The 19,156-nt window shown below is 39.7% G+C and overlaps 1 protein-coding gene across 1 annotated transcript in view; it reads right to left on the bottom strand.

Moving 5' to 3' along the window:
• The window catches only part of STK32A (serine/threonine kinase 32A), a 112,370-nt gene that overhangs the window by 70,476 nt on the left and 22,738 nt on the right, over positions 1 to 19,156 (bottom strand). The window contains exons 3-4 of the mRNA XM_074360888.1: positions 9,302 to 9,357; positions 8,085 to 8,236 (exon numbers count right to left, since the gene is read on the bottom strand). Of these exons, the coding sequence (XP_074216989.1) occupies positions 8,085 to 8,236; positions 9,302 to 9,357 (208 nt within the window). The remainder of the gene's footprint in view (positions 1 to 8,084; positions 8,237 to 9,301; positions 9,358 to 19,156) is intronic.

Raw genomic sequence — 19,156 nt, 5'->3', positions numbered from 1 at the left:
TGAGGATTTAGAGTAACTTTAATTCTTAAACTTTGCTGATGTGAATATAAATTGGTACAGCTTCTTTGGAAAACTGTCAGCTAAACCTACATAAATCCTAGGATCCTGTGATTTAATTTCTAGTGTTATGCCCCCAAATATGTGTACTTTTGTTTACCAAAAGATACAAACCAGAATGTTAATAGCCAGACTATCTGTAAAAGTCTCAAACTGGAAACAACCCAGATATCCCATTGATAGTGAGATATATAAGTAAATCATGGGATATTCATACAATGAAATGTGATAGACAAGTGGCAATATACTATTGCTACTTGTGACACCGTGAATTAATCTCAAACAAAAACATTTTGCATTCCACTGTCCCAAAATAAAATGACTCAATTCCTGTATTCTCATGAAGCCACTCCGTTGGTGTTTGGTACAACTGTTTGGAGTTGGCTCTTATCAAGGTCACAACATCTGTATCCTCCCAAGTGAATGGTCAGTTCTTTGTGTCCTTACTCCCGTCTTCTCCGCAGTGCTGGAAATGGTTCACATGCCTTTCTTTCTGAAACACTTTCTGTTCTAGATTCCAGGATGCCTCCCTCTCCTGATTTACCCCTAGCTTGATGGCCAGCTTCCTGGCAGTTCCTTCTTTGTATAATTTCCTAAGTTTTCCTCCTTTGTCAGAACAATTAAATGCTCTGTCTTTAGTCACCAGCCTGTTGATCTCTCTAACCTCTTTCCAAAGATGCTCCCTCCAAGTCTCTGGTTTAAACAGCATCCATACGACAGTGATTCCCATATTCGTGGTGTTTTGGACTTCCCACTGGACTCTGGAACTTCTGATCTTCAGACTTAGCCCCAATTCAGCAGCTCTATTTGGATGACTAAGACGTAACTCACAATTCATATAGCTAAAAGAGAGTTCTTGATTTTCATGACTCTGCTCCTCTTCAGATCTTCCTACCTCAGTGAATGCCACAACTATTCACCAGGTTGCTCTGGCCAACAATCTCAGAGTCATTATTTATTTCAGTCTTTCTTCTAACCAAGGGGCAGGCATGTTTTCTGAGCAAGGCCAATTGGATTCTCTCCCAGGACTTTGAACCTTGAGTGGGTAATGGAGGTTAAATAATTGTTTGGAGCTGATGCATCCCAGCCGAGACAGCCTTGAGAGCCTGTCCATTAGTTCCTGCTACCTAGAGTCCCAGAACTGCCTTCGTCGCTCACCTTCCTGACACCTACTTATTCCGCTTTACTTGTGTTACTCTGTAAACTACCCTATATCCTTCTAATAAGTTTTTTTTTTTAGCTTAAATTTTCTAATAGCAACTTGTATTGTTTGCAATCAAGGAATCCTTTGTAATACTGATGAGTAAATGACTAAGTGAATGTCTACATTATACAGACCCAGTTTCCTGGCCATTAGTCCATCAGTCAGTCAGTCAACAACTATATGGAACAATTACTAGGCATTGGCCACACAATCACACTGTTCTCTGCTCAGGTCTTCTTTGGGGACTGCTCCCTTCTTCCCCACATATCCAAGTTCATCAGGGCCATACCCAAGGACAACTTCTTCCTAGGACAACACTGGTTAATTCAGGCTAACCTCAAGATCCCTAATTTAATCATCTATTTCTAAGATAACAGAACTGGATACTAGTTAAAGTGGTAAGGACAGATTTTAGTCAGTAATATCCTATTACAGTAGGAAAGGAGTCCATAACAATTGAAATAGAGAAAAAAATTTTTAAACCAGAAGAGAGTAATTTGCAAATATTTTTAAAACCTAGATGAAATGGATACTTTCTTAGGGAAATAAGAATTACCAGAAGTTATCCTATTTGTTTAAAAAGCTCAAGCAGACCAATTTCTGTTGGGTAAATAGAGGAATTTATTAAATAACTACCCCCAATAGAAGCACCATGGCAAGGAATGTTCACAGATGAATGACAGTAAATCGTTAAAGATTAGATTAGCTAATGCTCTAGAAATTATTCCAGTGCATTGAAAAGAAAAAAATAGATCTTCCAAAATTCTTTTTTTAAACTAAGTATAACATTGTCTAAAGCAGATAGAGTAAAAAAATAAAATAAAAATAAAGACTACATAGAATGGAAAGAGTCTGAAAGTAGATGTATGTATGTATGTATGTATGTATGTATGTATGTAATGTATAACTCAATCACTTTCTGAACACTTGAAACTAATACTGTGAATCAGCTAGACGTCAATAAAAAATAAAATTAAAAAAAATAGGAAAAGAGCCAAGTGTGAACTGAACTCAATTTTGATTTGGACAGAAGTGACTGGGTACTCTAAAGGGAGAATCAGGGAGTAGGGAGGACAGCGAGCCCGGTGGAGGCTCAGGAGAGCCAGGGAAGTGGAAAATTACAAAAACCAGGAAGGAAGGGTTGGTTTGTTAACAAACTCGACAGAAGTTAGGCTCCTCCCTTCCCACTGGGGCCAGGAGATGGGGCCCTCTCCTTAGGTGTTGGTGGAACAAACAGTAAATTTTTATGGCAGCCTTGAGTTTTCTCAGGCAAGCACTTTAAGGGGGTTAGGGTCATCCTAAGGATGGGTCTTGAGCTGTTAGGAACAGAGTTGGTGTTTTGTTCAAGTCTTCATAGGTCAAAGTAGAGGCCTAGTGGATAAGAGGGAGTTTGATCCTGGCTGGAGTTTGATCCAAAGAGAATCGTCATCACCAGGTGAGCCCAATGCAATCACAGGAGGCCTTAAAAGATGGACAAGGAAGGCAGCGAGTCAGAGTCAGAGAGGTTTGAAGACGCGAGGTTGCGGGTTTTGAAGACAGAGGACAGGGCTGGAAACCATGGCATGTGGGTGGCCAAGAAGCCGGAGGTCAGGAAACCATTTCTTCTCTAGAACTCCAGGAGGGACACAGCCTTGCTGACAGCTGACAGTCACTGAGACTGATCGTGCACTTCTGACCTCCAGAAATGTAAGATATTACATTCGTGCTTTTAAAACATTTTTCATGCTCTTTTAATGAGGGAAAATTCATTTGCAGTGAAACGCACAGATATTAAGTCTATCATTTAAAAATTTTTGTACAAATACATACTCTCATATAAGAAGCACAATCAAGATAAAAGAATCGACTGCTCCAAACGTTCTCCACGTGTGACCTTCTAGATAATCATTGCTCTGATTAGTTTTGCCTGTGAACTTCACCACAGGCTGATCATGCGGGGCAAAAGGAAAATGTCTTCATTTCATTATGAAAGTAGCTTTACCCTCAAGGACTTCATGTTGTTTTAAGCCAGTAAGTTTGCGGTGATTTGTTACAACAGCAACACGAAACTAGTAAGAGCAGTTATTTCTGAGTGATGGAATATGGTATTTATTATCTTCATTAGAACTTCCTGTATTTCCATATTTTATACAAAATAGGTATGTTATATTCAAAGAGTTTGTTTAAGTTAAAAAAAATTTAGAAGAAAAGACTTTCTAATGCCCCAGCCAGCTCAAGTCCAGGTGCACTTGTCCACTTTGGAATTTGAGAATTGCCTCTGCCTATGGGGGCAGAGGGGACATTCCATTTCTGGGCAGGGCCCCACTGAGTTGTTTCAAGCCGTCATTTATTAAACAGCTGCTGTGTGTGAGGTGCCTTATATACGTATTCTTATTCATAGTGGTTTCTTCTGCTACAGATATTGTTATTCCCAATTACAGATGAAGAAACCAAGAAAATTCACAATGTCACGTACTTAATTTGCAGTTACTCAGTGGTGACACAGGGATTCAAACTCTGGTCCCTTTGATCTGGGGACCTGCACAGAACCTGGAACAGGTGTGATTAATTGAGTGTGCCAGAGGTGGCAGAGGTCTGAAGGGACAAGAGCTAAAAACCAGGAGCCAGAGCCTAATCCCCCTGCTAATTCACTCGATTCATTCATTCATTCATTTGTTCATTCAGTGTATATTGATCTTGCACTTACTGTGTGCTGGGCACTGTTGTAGGAACTGGAGAATGAGGCGCTGAACACAAGGTAGAAACAAATCTGCCTCGTGGAGTTTGTATTCTTGTGGGATGTGGATGACAAACAAAATAAACTCCACTTCTTTAGATATTTTGTAAGGGAGTCTCAGAAGATGTCCATGGTGGGGGTTGGGGGGAGGTAAAGTGTTGCAGGGAGAGCAGGGGATTTGAAGTCCAGATTCCTGGGTTTGCATGCTGGCTCTGCCAGTTCTTGGCTGTGAGACTCTGGGGAAATGGCTTAACCTCTCTCAGCCTCAGTTTCTTCAGGTGTAAAATGGGAAGAATAATCCTCATCCACCTAGGTCTTTGGGACAAATATGAGGTCATATATGTAAAACCCAAAGTAATAAAACCAGGAAGCTATTAGGGTTGATGCTGGGGTCTGAAGGCTACCCTAGTTCTCACAGTGTCTGATTCTGTGAAGAGACGCTGGCGCTCTGAGTCACAGATGATGGAGTTGCTTCCAGGGAATCCATTTATGGGGCTTTGTTCAGCCATCTGACAGGACTCCCTTTTCACACTCCCAGTACAAGTGGTCCTTTCCACTTGAAACAGACTATCTTGTCTTCTCATTTCTTGAAACCACATGCAGACCCTTGAGGTTGACAGGAACAAGAGAACGGGGGTGAGGAGAGCTCTGAGCTCAGAGGAGGAGCTGTGTGCAGCTGCAGGCTTAATCTCAATTAACAAAAGCCACCTGGGGACCCAGCTGGGCTGGGCAGGACCGGGGTGATTGGTTTGCAGGCTGAGGGTTGCCAGGGCTTTGTTCGAGGCCCTCAGGGAGGGGCTCGCAGGAAGATTTTATTTGCTTTTCCTGGATGCCAGCCCTGTCAGGCAGCCTTCACTTTATAACATGGCCTTTATCTGATGACTCTGTTCTCAGTAAGCCCAGGTCCATGGAGACTGGGGAGGTTGACATAATTCAGAATGCTCTTTAGCCTTAACACTGCTGCTCCCAGACTAGCAACCTTCCTTCCCTGAAACCCCTCAACATACACACCCCACACCCCTCTTTGTACTTGGTCCCTTCTCAGTTTATATATTTATGTGCCATTGGACTAAAATCAGCCTCTCAGAGTTCATGATAATGTGGGACAGATCAGGAGCTTTGTTCCTGCTCATCACTGCAACCCCCTGGTACAGGTCTCTGGTACAATTAGGGTCCCCAGATTGAGCAAATAAGAATATAAGATGCCCAGTTAAATGAGAAATTTGGCTAATGAGTAATTTTCAGTTAAAATATGTCCCGTGTGATACTTGACATATACTAAAAATCACTGGTTATTTTTCTGAAATTCACATCTTATTGTGCATCCTGTATTTTATCTGGCGACCCTAATTACAATTTGTTGATGATGCTCAGGATATGTATATGCAAATAAAGGAATGAATGGTGCTTACCCATAATCAAAATCAGAAACTAAGTGCAGACATTTTACCAGGAAATACACACTGTTAGGAGTGGTTGTTTTGAGGTGATAGGATTATTGGAGAATTTTCATTTTTCTGTATGATTTTGTTCTCCAAGTTGCAATGAGCAGGACAGTTTTCAAAGATCATGTGTATATGTATTTATATCAACATGTACATATACCAATTCTCAACATGAGTGTAAAACCTGTTTGAAAGAGAAAATTTGTTTTCCTTCAACCAGAATTTTCTGAACACATCCCCAGGGGTTAGGAGCTTTTTGAGCATCCATTAGAAAATGATTGAAAGCAAAATTGAGAGACCTACGTAGCATATCAATAAAATGAAGCACACAGTGGGGTTACAGAGAAGTTGAAAAAAAAAATAGTATTGCTCTTATGTTAATCAGTGCTTAAGAAAATCAGCTCCTGAAACTTTGGGGATGTAAAGATAAGTCTAGTTAAACCCAGGACACACAAATCGTGATTAAAATGAATGTAATATATTGGGGAGTCTTTTTTTCCCTTTGATTTGTATAGTCAGAGGGTGGGGAAAAAAAAAAAAAAAGAAAAGCTCTTACGGAGATTGAGTTAAAGACTCACCCCCTTCCCTCACCACACACACCACGTTCCAAGATGCCTTGGGACCAAGCACCATACAAACTTGTCTTTGGGTGTCCACACGGGCCATCAGTGATGGGCATGTTCAGAATGCTACACCTTAATGGAGCAAGGAAGCAAAGAACTACCGTTTGTGAGATGCTGATGATGGGCTGGTCACCAGGCAGAGCACTTAATCTCATTTGATTCACCGAAACCACTCAATTTACACACAGTAACCCTACCTTACCATTTTTTAATCAATGTGACTTAAAAATGATAAAATTACTCATAGCCTCACCTCTCAAAGTGCTGCAAGGTGCTTAATAGTTGTGGAGAGTCACTTACATTTACTATGCTGTATGTACTAAGGCATTAATTAGAAGGAATAAAAATGCTTTCTGAATTCTTGTATCTCAAGGTTTGAAAGACAAAAGGGGTTTCTGCTGTACTTCTGGAATGCTCCCTTCCCAGTTTCGTGTTCTGAATGTGATGCTAGAATCTTGGGGGTGGACTTGTCTGTTCTCTCTCCTCTGTCAGTGGCACCAGGGTTCTACTGTAAGATTCAGTGTCAGAAATGAGAAGGGCAGAAGAGGATGTATGTTGCATTATCACCAAGTCAGCATGCATGGGGGAAGGAATGCTGTCTGGAATGACACCACAAATAGCAAAACCTCTATACTCTGGCCAGCTTAAAGTCTCATAACACTAACGTTATTTTTTTTAAGGAGGGGAGTGGGAGGGGAATGGAATGAAACCAACTTTGCCTAATCAGCGATGAGAGACAAGCATGAAAGGGCAAGATGCAAAGTATGTCCTTCTGAAGGGTTCAAAGTCTTAAAAAAAGAAAATTAGTTGAACTTTTTTTTTTAGTTGAACTTTTGAAGAAGGAAAATGTGACTCTGAACAAAGGGAAGATTATCATTCTCAGGGTGAAGAGAGGGGGAAAAACAGCAATTTGATGATTGCTAAGGATGGGAAAGAAAGTGCTGCATCCATTTAACTCTTTACAAGGCAGCATTTTGAATAAGCCACTCTGAAATACTGATTAAATACACTGAGGCTGAGCCGAAATTAGCCTCCCATGTCTGAGTAGTGCATAAACTCTAATAGATCTATTTCCAAGTCACACAGAACCATCTTCTTCTCAACGGCGGCACAGAGTCTTTGAGTAAATTGTGTATTAAGTGAACTGTATTAATTAAAGAGGGAGGGAGACAGGTTTTATGCACTGATTCCTCCAGTGGAATCTGCCTAAACACACAGTGACATTTCAGTGATTTTTTTTTCCATTAGTATTCTCTGAATAAAGACTTTTTTCCCCCCTGTGCTAGTAAGTAAGAACTGTTTGGTATGCATATTTAAATAAGTCACAGTGAATTAGCTTTAAGAACTGGCTCTTAACATAATAGATGCATTAAAATGTAAAGCAAAATAAGTGAGTGCATAAAGACCTAAGAAAAGAGCTGAAAGTAATAGATAATGCAAGCTTCTCCCCTATCTTCCAAGCCTTGGATTATGATAATGGCTTTGAGAGCAGATCCCAGTCATTTCACGTCTAGCTACTGACATAAATTAGCTCCAGTTGTGTTAAAACTTCGTTGGTGAGAAAGGCAGCAACGTGCCTTTTCCAACTCACAGGTGTACATTTGGTTCCTTAAGAAATACGCTGCCTGGAAACCAGGTTTGCTGCCAGTCATTTCAAGGAGAATGAACAACCTCATGTCTGCCAGCAGTGCCATACTTGGCTCTCAAAGTCTCTGCCCCACAGTTAGTGAGGAAAAATGTCTAGTGATGAAAAGACATCTGAACTCACTCCTCGTCAGCCTATGTAATGACAGTGCTTTAAATACTGACCTCAAGAACAAGGGAGAAATAACGGTGGCTGAACTGAGCAGTGTGTATTGGCGACAATAAAATAATTTTGTTTTGTTATAAAGTCAAAGAAATCAAGGAGAACAAAGTCCTGACGAAGAATGTAATGAGAGCTTTGCAGGTACACAGGTAGAAATCAGGATGTGTTGGTGTAACAGGATTTGGGGCTGAAGGTAGGAGTGTCCCATTCAGGGTGCAGTAAAACCACTCACCACAAATTAACCAGGAAGGGATGCTCCAGGCCCTGCATGATCTGGAGCTCCTTGAAGACATTCCTCACTTCGTTGCGTTCCACGCACTTTTGTTTGTTCATGTATTTCATCGCATACATCTTCTTGGTATCATTCTTCTGCACGATGCAGACCTGATGGAGCCAACCAGAGTGAGAAGTTGATTAGGGAGATGACGGATGGTGGAGATAAGATAGAGCTAGACTCGTTCCTCAGCATAGTTTGGAGGCCTTATCACTTGCAAATTCCCTCATGTTCAAGTTGCCACTTAGCTTTGATTTCAGAGGAAAAAAATTCCGTTTTCTTCCCCTGCACTGGGTCAATTTCTAAATTTCTGCTTTCTCAAACAAGTTTGCCTGTTTTTGCTTTTGGGGATTTTTGAGAGACAGCATTTTGGGGAAGACAGCTGCCTCAATGTCAGTGGTCTTCTAATGACAAAAGACATCCTTATTCTGCTTTCAGTGACTGAAATGGGCATAGCTCAACTGCCAAGCTGAACATTACTGTTCAGAGAAATTCTGTTGACAACCATGGGTGATACAACCAAAAAGAACTTGAAGCATTGGGGAAACTCTAAGCAGGATGTCCATATTTCTGAAATGCTTTTAGAGGTTCACACAGTGTCTGATAAAGTCAACAGCAGATGATTCTAAAATGCAAGTTCCATGTGAAATGTGAAATAGTCTGTTAAAGCATATCTCCACCAAGAAACTAACCATCAGGCTATGAATCGAGGAGATTCTCATAAAAATTAGACTGGATATGTATATGTTTCATGGTAGGTTTTTTTTTTAAAATAAAAATATAGTACAAGTGGGGAAAACACAGAAATCAGGTGGCCTCTTTGCCACATGAAATGATGTAATTTATGCTGACAAGATAACTGTTACTGAAGGTACTGGTACAATTTGAAAATGATGAAATCTTGCTCTTCTCATTAGTGTAGAGAAAGTCTGAAAGTCTAGTGAGTAAACTGATGTGACTTTGAGATAGTTCTGAGAACAGGATATGTTCACCATGTAGGTGCCTGTCACATATTTTCGTGAAACTGTGGTAATTATTTTCTAAAAATCCATGATGAAAACATCTCTGAATTATCATTTTGTGTGGTCCCAGTAATAAAATTATCTGAACACTCTTGGACTTTCTGTTCCCTGAGCTATTATACCCTGCTAGTCGTTAATCATTTGAGGTCTCACCTTCCCAAAACTGCCTTTTCCAATGGCTCGCAAAATTTCAAAGTGGTCGAAGTTGACTGTAAAACAAACAAAAAGAGCACTGTGAGTGATTCGACTGCTCTTCAGTAGCTCATAAGTAATAAAGACTGGGCTAAACTGAAGCACCTTGTTGAAAACAACATTCCAGGCTACCTTAAAATGCCCATTCGTTCCTCCAATAGATATTTCTTGAACATTTATTATGTCTTAATCACATTGCTTAGTCCTGGGAGATACAGTGGTAACAGAGCAGAATTCAAATCTCTGCCTTTATGGAGCCTGCAGTCTAGTGAGGGCTTCGTAGAGAGATGCTCATGGATTCAATAGTCACAGAAGGAGTGGACAGTTAAACCTCTTGCTGAATGTTAAGAAGGAGACAAGTTGTGGGACTATTAAGTCAGTGTAACGGGGGAGCTTCGCATAGGTGCTAAGGTCAGGAGGAGTGTCTCTGAACACAAAGGATTATGAAGAAAACTAGTCCTCTGTGCATTCAGTTCCACTAAGGATCCACACATTAAAAATCTTCTCCTTGCCTGTGTTCTCACTGCAACCATTCTTTCATATCTATGTGATTTCAGTTTTTCCAAGAAGGAAGCTATTACACCTAAGTTCCTAGAATGAGCAGATCCCCAAGGCACAGACATCTAACAGATGAGGATGAACATGAGTATAAAAGTCTACTGTATAAGCTGCATTTAAAATGAGATGATCTTTTACATCTGCCATTTAAAAATTTCCCCTCCTAAATGTTAAGTGGAGAATAATCTACAAAAATATTGAATCACTGTGTTGTACACCTGAAAGTAATACAAGGTTGTAAATCAGTAAAAAAAAAAAAAATTACATTGCCACTCTTAGGAGTCAGAAGGAAGAGATGTTTAGTTTATAGATAGCAGGGTGTCCTGGGTCAGTGCTGATGAAATGCTTTTGGAAGAGAACAACAAAGTGTAGATTCTTCCAGACAGGTGGCAGTCTTTGGTTTCCTGCCCTGATGATCTGCAGAAAATGTCCCACTTTCTTTCTTGGCTTTTGAAATCAGTTCTGAGATGAGCAAAATTCCAAATGAGGGGTTTGAAGAATTTAATCAGAAAAGATTACAAAATACAAGAAGGTACCAGTCTTCTCTTTAAAAGACATATTTTGTCAATTTCAAGAATAATTAGCTCCTCTTGAAGGAAAGAGGTGAGTCAGAGGCACCTCTCATCTTCCAAGCTCTCTCAAGGTTGAAATGTTTTTATAATATGACTTAATCATCACTTCTGAACTTGCAAGTCACTTTATTTCAGCAAAAAAACCATTTAATCATGTGAGGCAGCATGTCTGTTACAAATAATCCTGGACTCAGCCTGAAAACAATGGCAGGACTCTGACAAATGACAGATTCTCTGAGTCTCTGTTTTCTCCTCTATAAAAATGGGACTGACTCTGCTAGCTAAGAAAACACCTTTTTATCCAGGAAAATGCTGATCAAACAATCTACTTACTTAAGTCATTCACTTGACTAAATATGTTATCTTCCCAGACTCCTTGAGTTGGGAGTTTCTTTGACCACTAGATCATAAGCTTTCTGAGGGGAGAGATTACATACTGTTTTGTTCACCTGGTTTTCCTGGCAATTCAAAATCCCTGGCTTGAAGTAGTGGACAGCATCTCTGCACTTCCGAGAGAGCCGACTACAGGGATTTACACATGACTGAGCCTCAGCAAATTAAAGTAAACTGTAAAGATACAAAAGAATCTCCAAATAACCACTGCTTGTAAACATGAGCAGCGTGAGAATTTGGGTCTTGTAAGGAAGTGTTTTTCAAACTGAGTCAAGACCCATCAATAAGTTAATAAAATACATTGAGTGGTAATAAAAATCATTACAAAATTAAACGGAATAGAATGGACTAGAAAATGCCTCAACTGTAGTAACAGCAGCATTGCGTCTGACACTTTTGTTTCGGTTTTATGTGTAGATAGATATGTACTATAGTACGAGATAATTTTGTTAGTGTATATTTTACTGTGAATTGTGGTCAAAATACCTTAAAAACTTTTATAAATTTTCTCTTAAGTTTCAGACTGACAGAACCAAAGCAATGATTTCCTCACACTCATTACACAAGGCTGAGTTTTGCATTATGTACTGTGCAAGTGTTACAGAAAAATGACCAAGACAATTGTAAATAGTGCTGTTGGTAATGGTGGAGTGTATGTGTCTTTTTGAATTAATGTTTTTGTTTTTCTCAGGTATTTGCCCAGGAGTGGAATTGCTGGGCCATGTGGTTCTGTTTTGGGGGTTTTGAGAAACCTCCATATTGTTTTCCATGGTGGCTGCACCAATTTGCATTCCCACCAAGAGTGTACGGGGGTTCCCTTTTCTCCACATCCTTGCCAACATTGGTTATTTGTGTTCTTTCTGATGATGGCCATTCTGACAGGTGTGAGATGGTGTCTCATTGTGGTTTTGATTTGCATGTCCCTGATACTGGTGATGTTGAACAGCTTTTCATGTGCCTGTTGGTCATCTGCATTTCCTCGTTTGGAAAAATGTCTGTTCAGTTCTTCTGCCCGTATTTTGAATGGGTTGTTTGTTTAATTTTTAATTGAAGTACAGTTGATTTAAAATAAAAAAAGACCAAGATTTATTTGTGAGCCCAAGATTTTATCTTCAGCAAATCCAGTAACTCACAGTGATTTCTTCACTAGCAGCCTAGCCTAGAATGCTGTGATGACATTTTGAATCTCCCAGCATATAACAGGTAACCTAGAAGGCATGACGTTCCGTTGTGATATTAATCCATTTCATGAACCATGTCCCTTTATAAGCCATTTTAAGCTTTAATGAAAATGATAAAGGATTAGATGCCAGGTTGCTGATAAATTTCTACTAGCAGAACTGCCTTTATTAATGTCAGGTAAGGTCCCAGAAAAGTGACAAGCCTCAAGTTTGAGAGATACCGCATTTTATTTGTGCCTTTATTTCTAGTCAGTCAAAGAAAGACTCTAGTCCAATGCCATGGTGGCTAAAGTCACTTCTCTGTATGATCATACAACCTGGAGAGAAAGCCAATGACAGATTGAAAGTGACTGGAAAATAAGCTCTTAATCCATCCTAATGGTCCTTTCTTAAATGTCCAACAACAGCATCACTAATCTGGAGAAAGGCTGATTGAAAAGGCAACCAAACCTCATAAATTCATACAAAATGAGAGAGAGAGCGATGAAGTCAGAACTGTGGAATATTTTGTCAACAGAAATGCGATTACATTATCAGCATATAGGATTTGCCTAAGGGGAGTATGGAATAGCTTTAAACCTTTGATCAACATATGCGGTATTAACCAGCAGATTACATATGGCCCACAAGCCAAAATGGGCCTGCCATCTGTTTTTGTACCTCCTAGGAGCTAAGACTGGCTATACATTTTTAAAGGATCGAAAAAGACAATAAAGAATGTGCAACAGAGGGGGAGGGTATAGCTCAGTGGTAGAATGTGTGCATAGCATGCACAAGATCCTGAGTTCAATCCCCAGTCCCTCCACTGAAATAAATAACTAAATAAAAAACTTAATTACCCCACCAAAATAAAAGTAAATTAAAAAATAAACAAATTTAAAAAATAAGCAACAGAGACTCTATGAAAACCTATAATATTTACCGGCTGGCCCTTTACAAAAAGTTTGCCAAGCCCTGAAATTTGAGAGCACAATCTCTGGAGGCAGACTGCAGAGTTCCAAGCCCAGCTCCTACAATTCATGTCGTGTAATCCTGGCAACTTTTACTTCTATGCTGTTTCTTCATCTATAAAATAGGGATGAAAATAGTATATACTACATAGGGTTTGTAGGAAGATGAAATGAGTTAACATATGTAAAGTATTTAGGATCTGAACTGGAACTAACTTCTTTGACCAGCACTACTGCTACAACTACTTCTTAGGGAATAGAGTAATTCAGAGCTCCCAGCAAGCACCACCATGAGCCGCTGTCATCACACGTGGATATTAACAGGCAACACGGAGGGAAAGGGCAGCCACCAGTGTCCCTCCTACACGCCTGGGGCTTCAGAGTCTAGCGTGGTGCAAAGTTAACTTCTGCTGTGTTGTTTTCTGGTGTCTTTGTCATTGTCTCATGTTCTAAAACTCTCCTTCTGGTTCATGGAGAAGCTCTCTGGTGTCAAACATAGAAAGGTCATCTGGGGACACTGTTAGACCTTGAGTTTTTGTGAGGTTTTGAAGGTAGTGGTTGAGTGTCGGGAAAGACAGAACCTGGTTCTCATGTTCACTGATGGGGCTGGCCAGGGGACGTGGCCTGTGGGAAAGCCAACGGGCAAAAACCGCTCATCCTCCCACACCTTCCTCATCTGCCTCCGAGTCTCCCTTCACACAGTCCTTCTCATCCCAGTCTTAGCCACCATCATGTCAGTATGGTACCCAAAAGGTTGCTGAGAGATGTATCAGATAAATAGACTAAGTTGAATGAATCCTAATGTTATATCACATGGAATATTTTTAAAACTAAATGACTTAAAAGGACTTTAGAGGTTTTCTTTTGGATGGGTGCCCATTCTCCCCTCGTCAGCCACAGAAATTCTATCTGCATGAGGAGTCTGTTTATGTCTGTTTCCTTTTTATGTCTCATTTTATCCTCACAATACCCTTTAATAGCCTTTATAGATTGAAATGATTAGCTTCAGAGATTAAATAATTTTCCATGATTGTAACTAGCATAATGACTATCTTACCTTGGGGTTAGGTTCGTAAATCAGGAAGTAGGGCCAAACCTTGTACAGTCAAAACTATACATGTAAATCCTCTAAGAAGGCACCTCATTTGAAAACAAAGACAGTCTGTCAAAAAGTTCAACACACTTTTGTTTCCCTCATGTGAGTACCCAGTGAAACTCATAAATTGAATTTAGAGGCTGTCATATGAAAAACAAAAGCTTAAGCACTAAAGTCACCCTCAGCTCATTGGCGGGCTCAGGTTTATTAGTCACGTGGAAAGTCAGACCAGCTGCAGGGACAGTGGTTGTTGTGGCAAAGCTATGCCCAGCTCTTGTGTGGAGGAGTGGATAGAATCAATCCACCTTGATGTAAGTTCATCTACACCTTCCTGATCATGGACCCACACCCTAAATCGCTATCTTTTAAGTTGTTTTAAGGTTATTCTCATTGTGTATCCACCAATCCCAGTGGGAGAGTCAGGGGAAGCAAGGTGGGACTTCTTGGTCTCTCCTTTAGAATCACATGAGTCAAGTCAGGCTTTCCCAAGTCTTTCCCTAAACACAAGAATGCTGATAGTGGAATCCAGTGCTTTGTATTTCTTCTGTTCTGTTTCTCTTACCTTCTCCCCAGTCTCCACATTCTAGTCAATGAACAATGTTGAAGGGAAGGAAAAGGGGGAAACACTTTTTAGACTTGGGTATATCACCCTGACACTTGAAATTTGGGAGAAGAGCATTCTAGAAAGTAAAACAGAAAATCCATTCTTTTTCCCATTTTTGAGGTAAAATATTTGGAAAATATTTTATTTTTTCCTTTAAAAAAAAAAAGGATTCCAGTCTTAGTACCAAATCATGAACATATGTGAGATTATTGAGAACTGCACTTGTTGATATTTCTGTAACCCTTCTGCTGATGAGTGAACAAGGACACCAGCAGTGCGACCTTAGATAAGTTACTCCCTCTTTTCAAATCACAAGGTCCTCATCTGTAAATGGAGCTAATTAAATTTGACTCACAGGTGGTTTTGCAGATGAGATGCTGTAAACCAGAAGTATAATGTCTGGCCCACTAAAAACTAAAAATTACACATGAGAAAAAGTATGATTATTCAGAGAAAAGTAAGTCTTCTTCCCATTCCGAATATTTAGTTCTATTCCTAGAACTATTCCTGGAACCACTATTAACCAATTCTTGTGTATCCTTTAAGAGATTTTTTTTCTGCATGTATATAGTCCGTTTTGACAGCAATAACAACATACTAGCCTTCCTGTAGGGATGTAGATTTTAAGCCCTTTCTGCATAATATTGCTTCTGTCCTTTCATTGCCAGTACATATAGCTCTATATCTACTTTAAATAGTTCCTTTGTATTTCATTGTGTAAATATACCATAAAATATCTAGCCTACTGATGGACTTTCAAAGATGATTTAATTATCTGCTATTACCCCGAGACCACCACAAACATCCTTGGTCAGCTTAAGTGCATGTGTTGTAGGCTAACTTTATAAAAGCAGAACTGCTGGGACAAAGATTACGTGAATTTTCCAATTTAACAGATATGGCAAAGAGCCCTCCAAAGATGTTGCACCAAATCTCCTTTATCCAGTGATGTGTAAGAATGACATTTGTCCATCGCCCTGCCAACACTGTGACATCAGCTGTCCTTGATCTGACAAGTGAAAAAAAATTCTGAATTCCTGATTTACTTTATATAGTTGACTCTTGAACAATGTGAGGGGTTAGAGGTGCCAACCCTCCTCTCAGTCAAAAGTCCACATGTAATATGTAGTCTGCCTTCCATACCTGAGGTTCCTCATCTATGGATTCATCCAACGGCAGACAGTATACTACTGTAGTACGTATTCATTGGGGAAAAAAAATCTGCGTATTTGTGGACCATATAATTGTTGTTCAAAGGTCAACTGTGTTTCTTTAATAAGTAAAGTCTTATATCTTTGTACATTTATTTTTTCAAAGAGCTGCCTATTCATACATTTTGCCTGTTTTTAATGAGTTATTAGTCTTATTGATTCCCAAGTGCACCTAAAATGTTAAGTCAATTAAACCTTTAGTACATCTCAGGAATATTTTTCTAGGCTGTCCATTTGGCTTTTGACTTTAAAACATTTTTAACAACATAGAAAACTTAAGTATTAAATTCATATTTTATAGAGTCAAATTATATATAGTCAAATGTATAAATCTTTTCTATTTTGTCTCTGGGTTTATGTCTTTTTTAAAAAGGCTTTTTGTTTTTGGTTGAAAGCATGTACTTGGATTTTAAATTGATAGCTTCTGACATCTTTTAAAATATAATCTTAGAATAAATTATGTTGTATCTATTCAAGATACACAGAACAAAAGAGTTTACAGGTTCCATAAATTCTAAAAAGTCCTGCTACTGCTTAAATTAAAAGGTAAAACAATCAATCATTTCCTTGTATGCAGTCATGCCAATGTGATTGTTAATAAGAGGATACTTTAAAACTTTTTTTAGATTTTTACACAATTTTAAAGTTCACTGCATTTATGGTTATTACAAAATATTGGCTCTATTCTCTATAGTGTACGATCCATCCTTGAGCCCCTCTTACACCCAGTAGTTTGTACTTCCCACTCCCCCATCCCTGCATTGCCCCTCCTCCCTCTCCGTCATTGGTAACCACTAGTTTGTTCTCTATATCTGTGAATGTCTCTTTTATGTTCTAGTCAATAAGTGGATACTTTTAAGTGCTTTGGGAGAGTATCCCCTTGAAGCAGGACCTCCATATCTTGCTGTTGCTGACTATTTATTTAGTAAACGCTTCACTTACATAGCACGACGTTAAATTCCAATGCGATTTGGTCCCAACTGACACCTTAAACACGTTTGCTGCTTAAATAGGACACTCCTCGGAGCTATGATTCTTTAAAGGCAAAGTCAATTCAACATGGAAACAGAAGTGCTTAGCTGGCCACGTGTCTCCCTTTATCCCTCTAGTCCAGGAAGAGTGTGTTTTGTGTGCGTGTGTGTGTGTATGTGTATGTAATTCCCCACCACCTGTACAGTAGAGTAGACACTCCAGTGGAGTAAACGTGCAACCAGACATTGCTCACTGAACTCGGTCTGTGTGAACTGACAACAAATTTCTACTAATTTCTCCTGCACTAACAGGAAGGCATTGGGCTCAGTACTGGGGAGAAAGAAAGCCTAGGTTGCCTGCCTTCATGGGGCTTACAGTCTAGTAGGACAACAGAATAATTAATAATAGCTAATATCTAACCTTTTTGTAAGGAATCGCAGGGATTATTGTAAGCACATTATATATATTACCTCAGTTTTTCATTAAGCCTATGAAGTAGTACGACTATTATTGCCATTTTTTCAAGCTAAGTGAACTGCAGCCCAGAGTAATTAAGTAATTTTTCCAAGGCCACAGAGTAAGCAAGTGGCAGTGTGGTGGAGTCCAGGGCTGCCCTCAAATGCTGTTCTCCTCTGCAGCCCATTAAAGGCAGATAATTGTGCCCAGAAAGCAGGACTCAGGTAAAGACCTGCCTCACAGCCACGTCCACATGTCTGTTTCCATTCTGTTTCATAGGAGCTTCTTATTCATGGATCCTGTCTTACAACACTGGTCTCACCAACCACATGCGATCACTGCTATCTGTTACTCCGAATATCCCCTGCCTCTTGCCAGAATCCTTGATCTGAGAATGGGACTGTGACCCTAGCCATTCCAATTTACACACTCTGCATGCCGGATTTTCTGACCTGGAAATGCATGCTTCCTCCTATCACAAAGCTTCCCAAACACGAGACTAGAACTGGCGAACGTGGAAAAAAAAAAAGCAAGTCAGTAGATCCCAGGAAATAAAGCCAACAAATGGAATAAAGTAGACTCACAAGATTGAAAAAGAGCCCTGATGACATTAAAGTGTGTGGCTTTGTATCCACATAGGTCCTGTGTTGATTATTCTGCAGGCACCCTGATGTTCTTCCAATACACTTAAACATTTTTTTTTACTTTCTTAGCAAAACTGATTCAAGTTCCAGATGACACAGGCACCACTGCTGGAGGGAGACCATCAGAGAGTCATGGGGATGGAGAGCAGGAACAGCCCACTTAGTCCGGGAAAAGCAGCACAACATCCTAGAGATGATGAAAACCTGAGAAAAATGTTGCAAGGGACTTGCTTTTTCTAGTCTTTCTTATTTTTATCCCTGTATTGAATCAGGGTGTCAGAAAGATAATCTCCCAGGAAAAGACATGAAATGCACACATAAATATCTGCAATAGAAAGGAATATATGTCCTAAGAGCCTTCATGTGATTCCCAAATGGGTCCGCCCATCAAAATCACACAAAGCACTGGTTTTAAAATGCAGATTCATGAGCCTCATCTGAATCAGACTCTGGAGGCTGGACCTAATAATCTGTATTTTAATCAGCCCCCTGGGGAATTTTGATGGAAACTGCCCGGTACCAGTCTGGAAGTCTTTATTTATGAACCACTGCTTTGTACCCTAAAAGCCACAGGAGTTCTAAGGTGGGAGAAATCCCTTCTTACTGTAGAAGATAAAAGAGCTTCAAGGAAGAACAGCTATTTTATCTGGGCCTTGCAGGAAGGGTAGGAGTTCAACAGGTAACCAAGCAGAGGAGAACAGGGAGGATGTATTTACTGAGTGAATCAAACCCTAGGGTGAAGAGGCTCTTAATAAATGTATGTCGATTATTTAATTTGATTTCAGTAGCCTTAAACCTCCCTTTCCACCTTAGCCTCCATCCCCATGAGTTTGAAGCAAATTCGTAATGCTGTCTATAAATAATTAATAGCCCTCTGTTGCCTGTATCCCACATCTTAGGTCAAAGTTGATCATTAAACTAGTTGTCTATTATGTACATGCATGTAGAGGCACTGTCCAGGTATATAGTATATACATTATCTTATTTAACTGTCACCAAAATGCCATGAGGTGGTAATATTAGGGCTATGTTGTGGATGAGTTATAGAGACCCTCCAAAAAAGTTACATCTCTCAGGGGTGGAGCTTGGACTTGAAACTGACTTTATGTGGCTCCAAGTTGCTTGATTTTAATATTACAGAAGAGTGCTGGAAGTCGGCAGTACAATATTGTAGTTAGG

The sequence above is a fragment of the Camelus bactrianus genome, chromosome 3 (assembly GCF_048773025.1).
Source record: "Camelus bactrianus isolate YW-2024 breed Bactrian camel chromosome 3, ASM4877302v1, whole genome shotgun sequence".
NCBI lineage: Eukaryota > Metazoa > Chordata > Mammalia > Artiodactyla > Camelidae > Camelus > Camelus bactrianus.
This window is presented reverse-complemented; position numbering and strand designations above follow the sequence as displayed.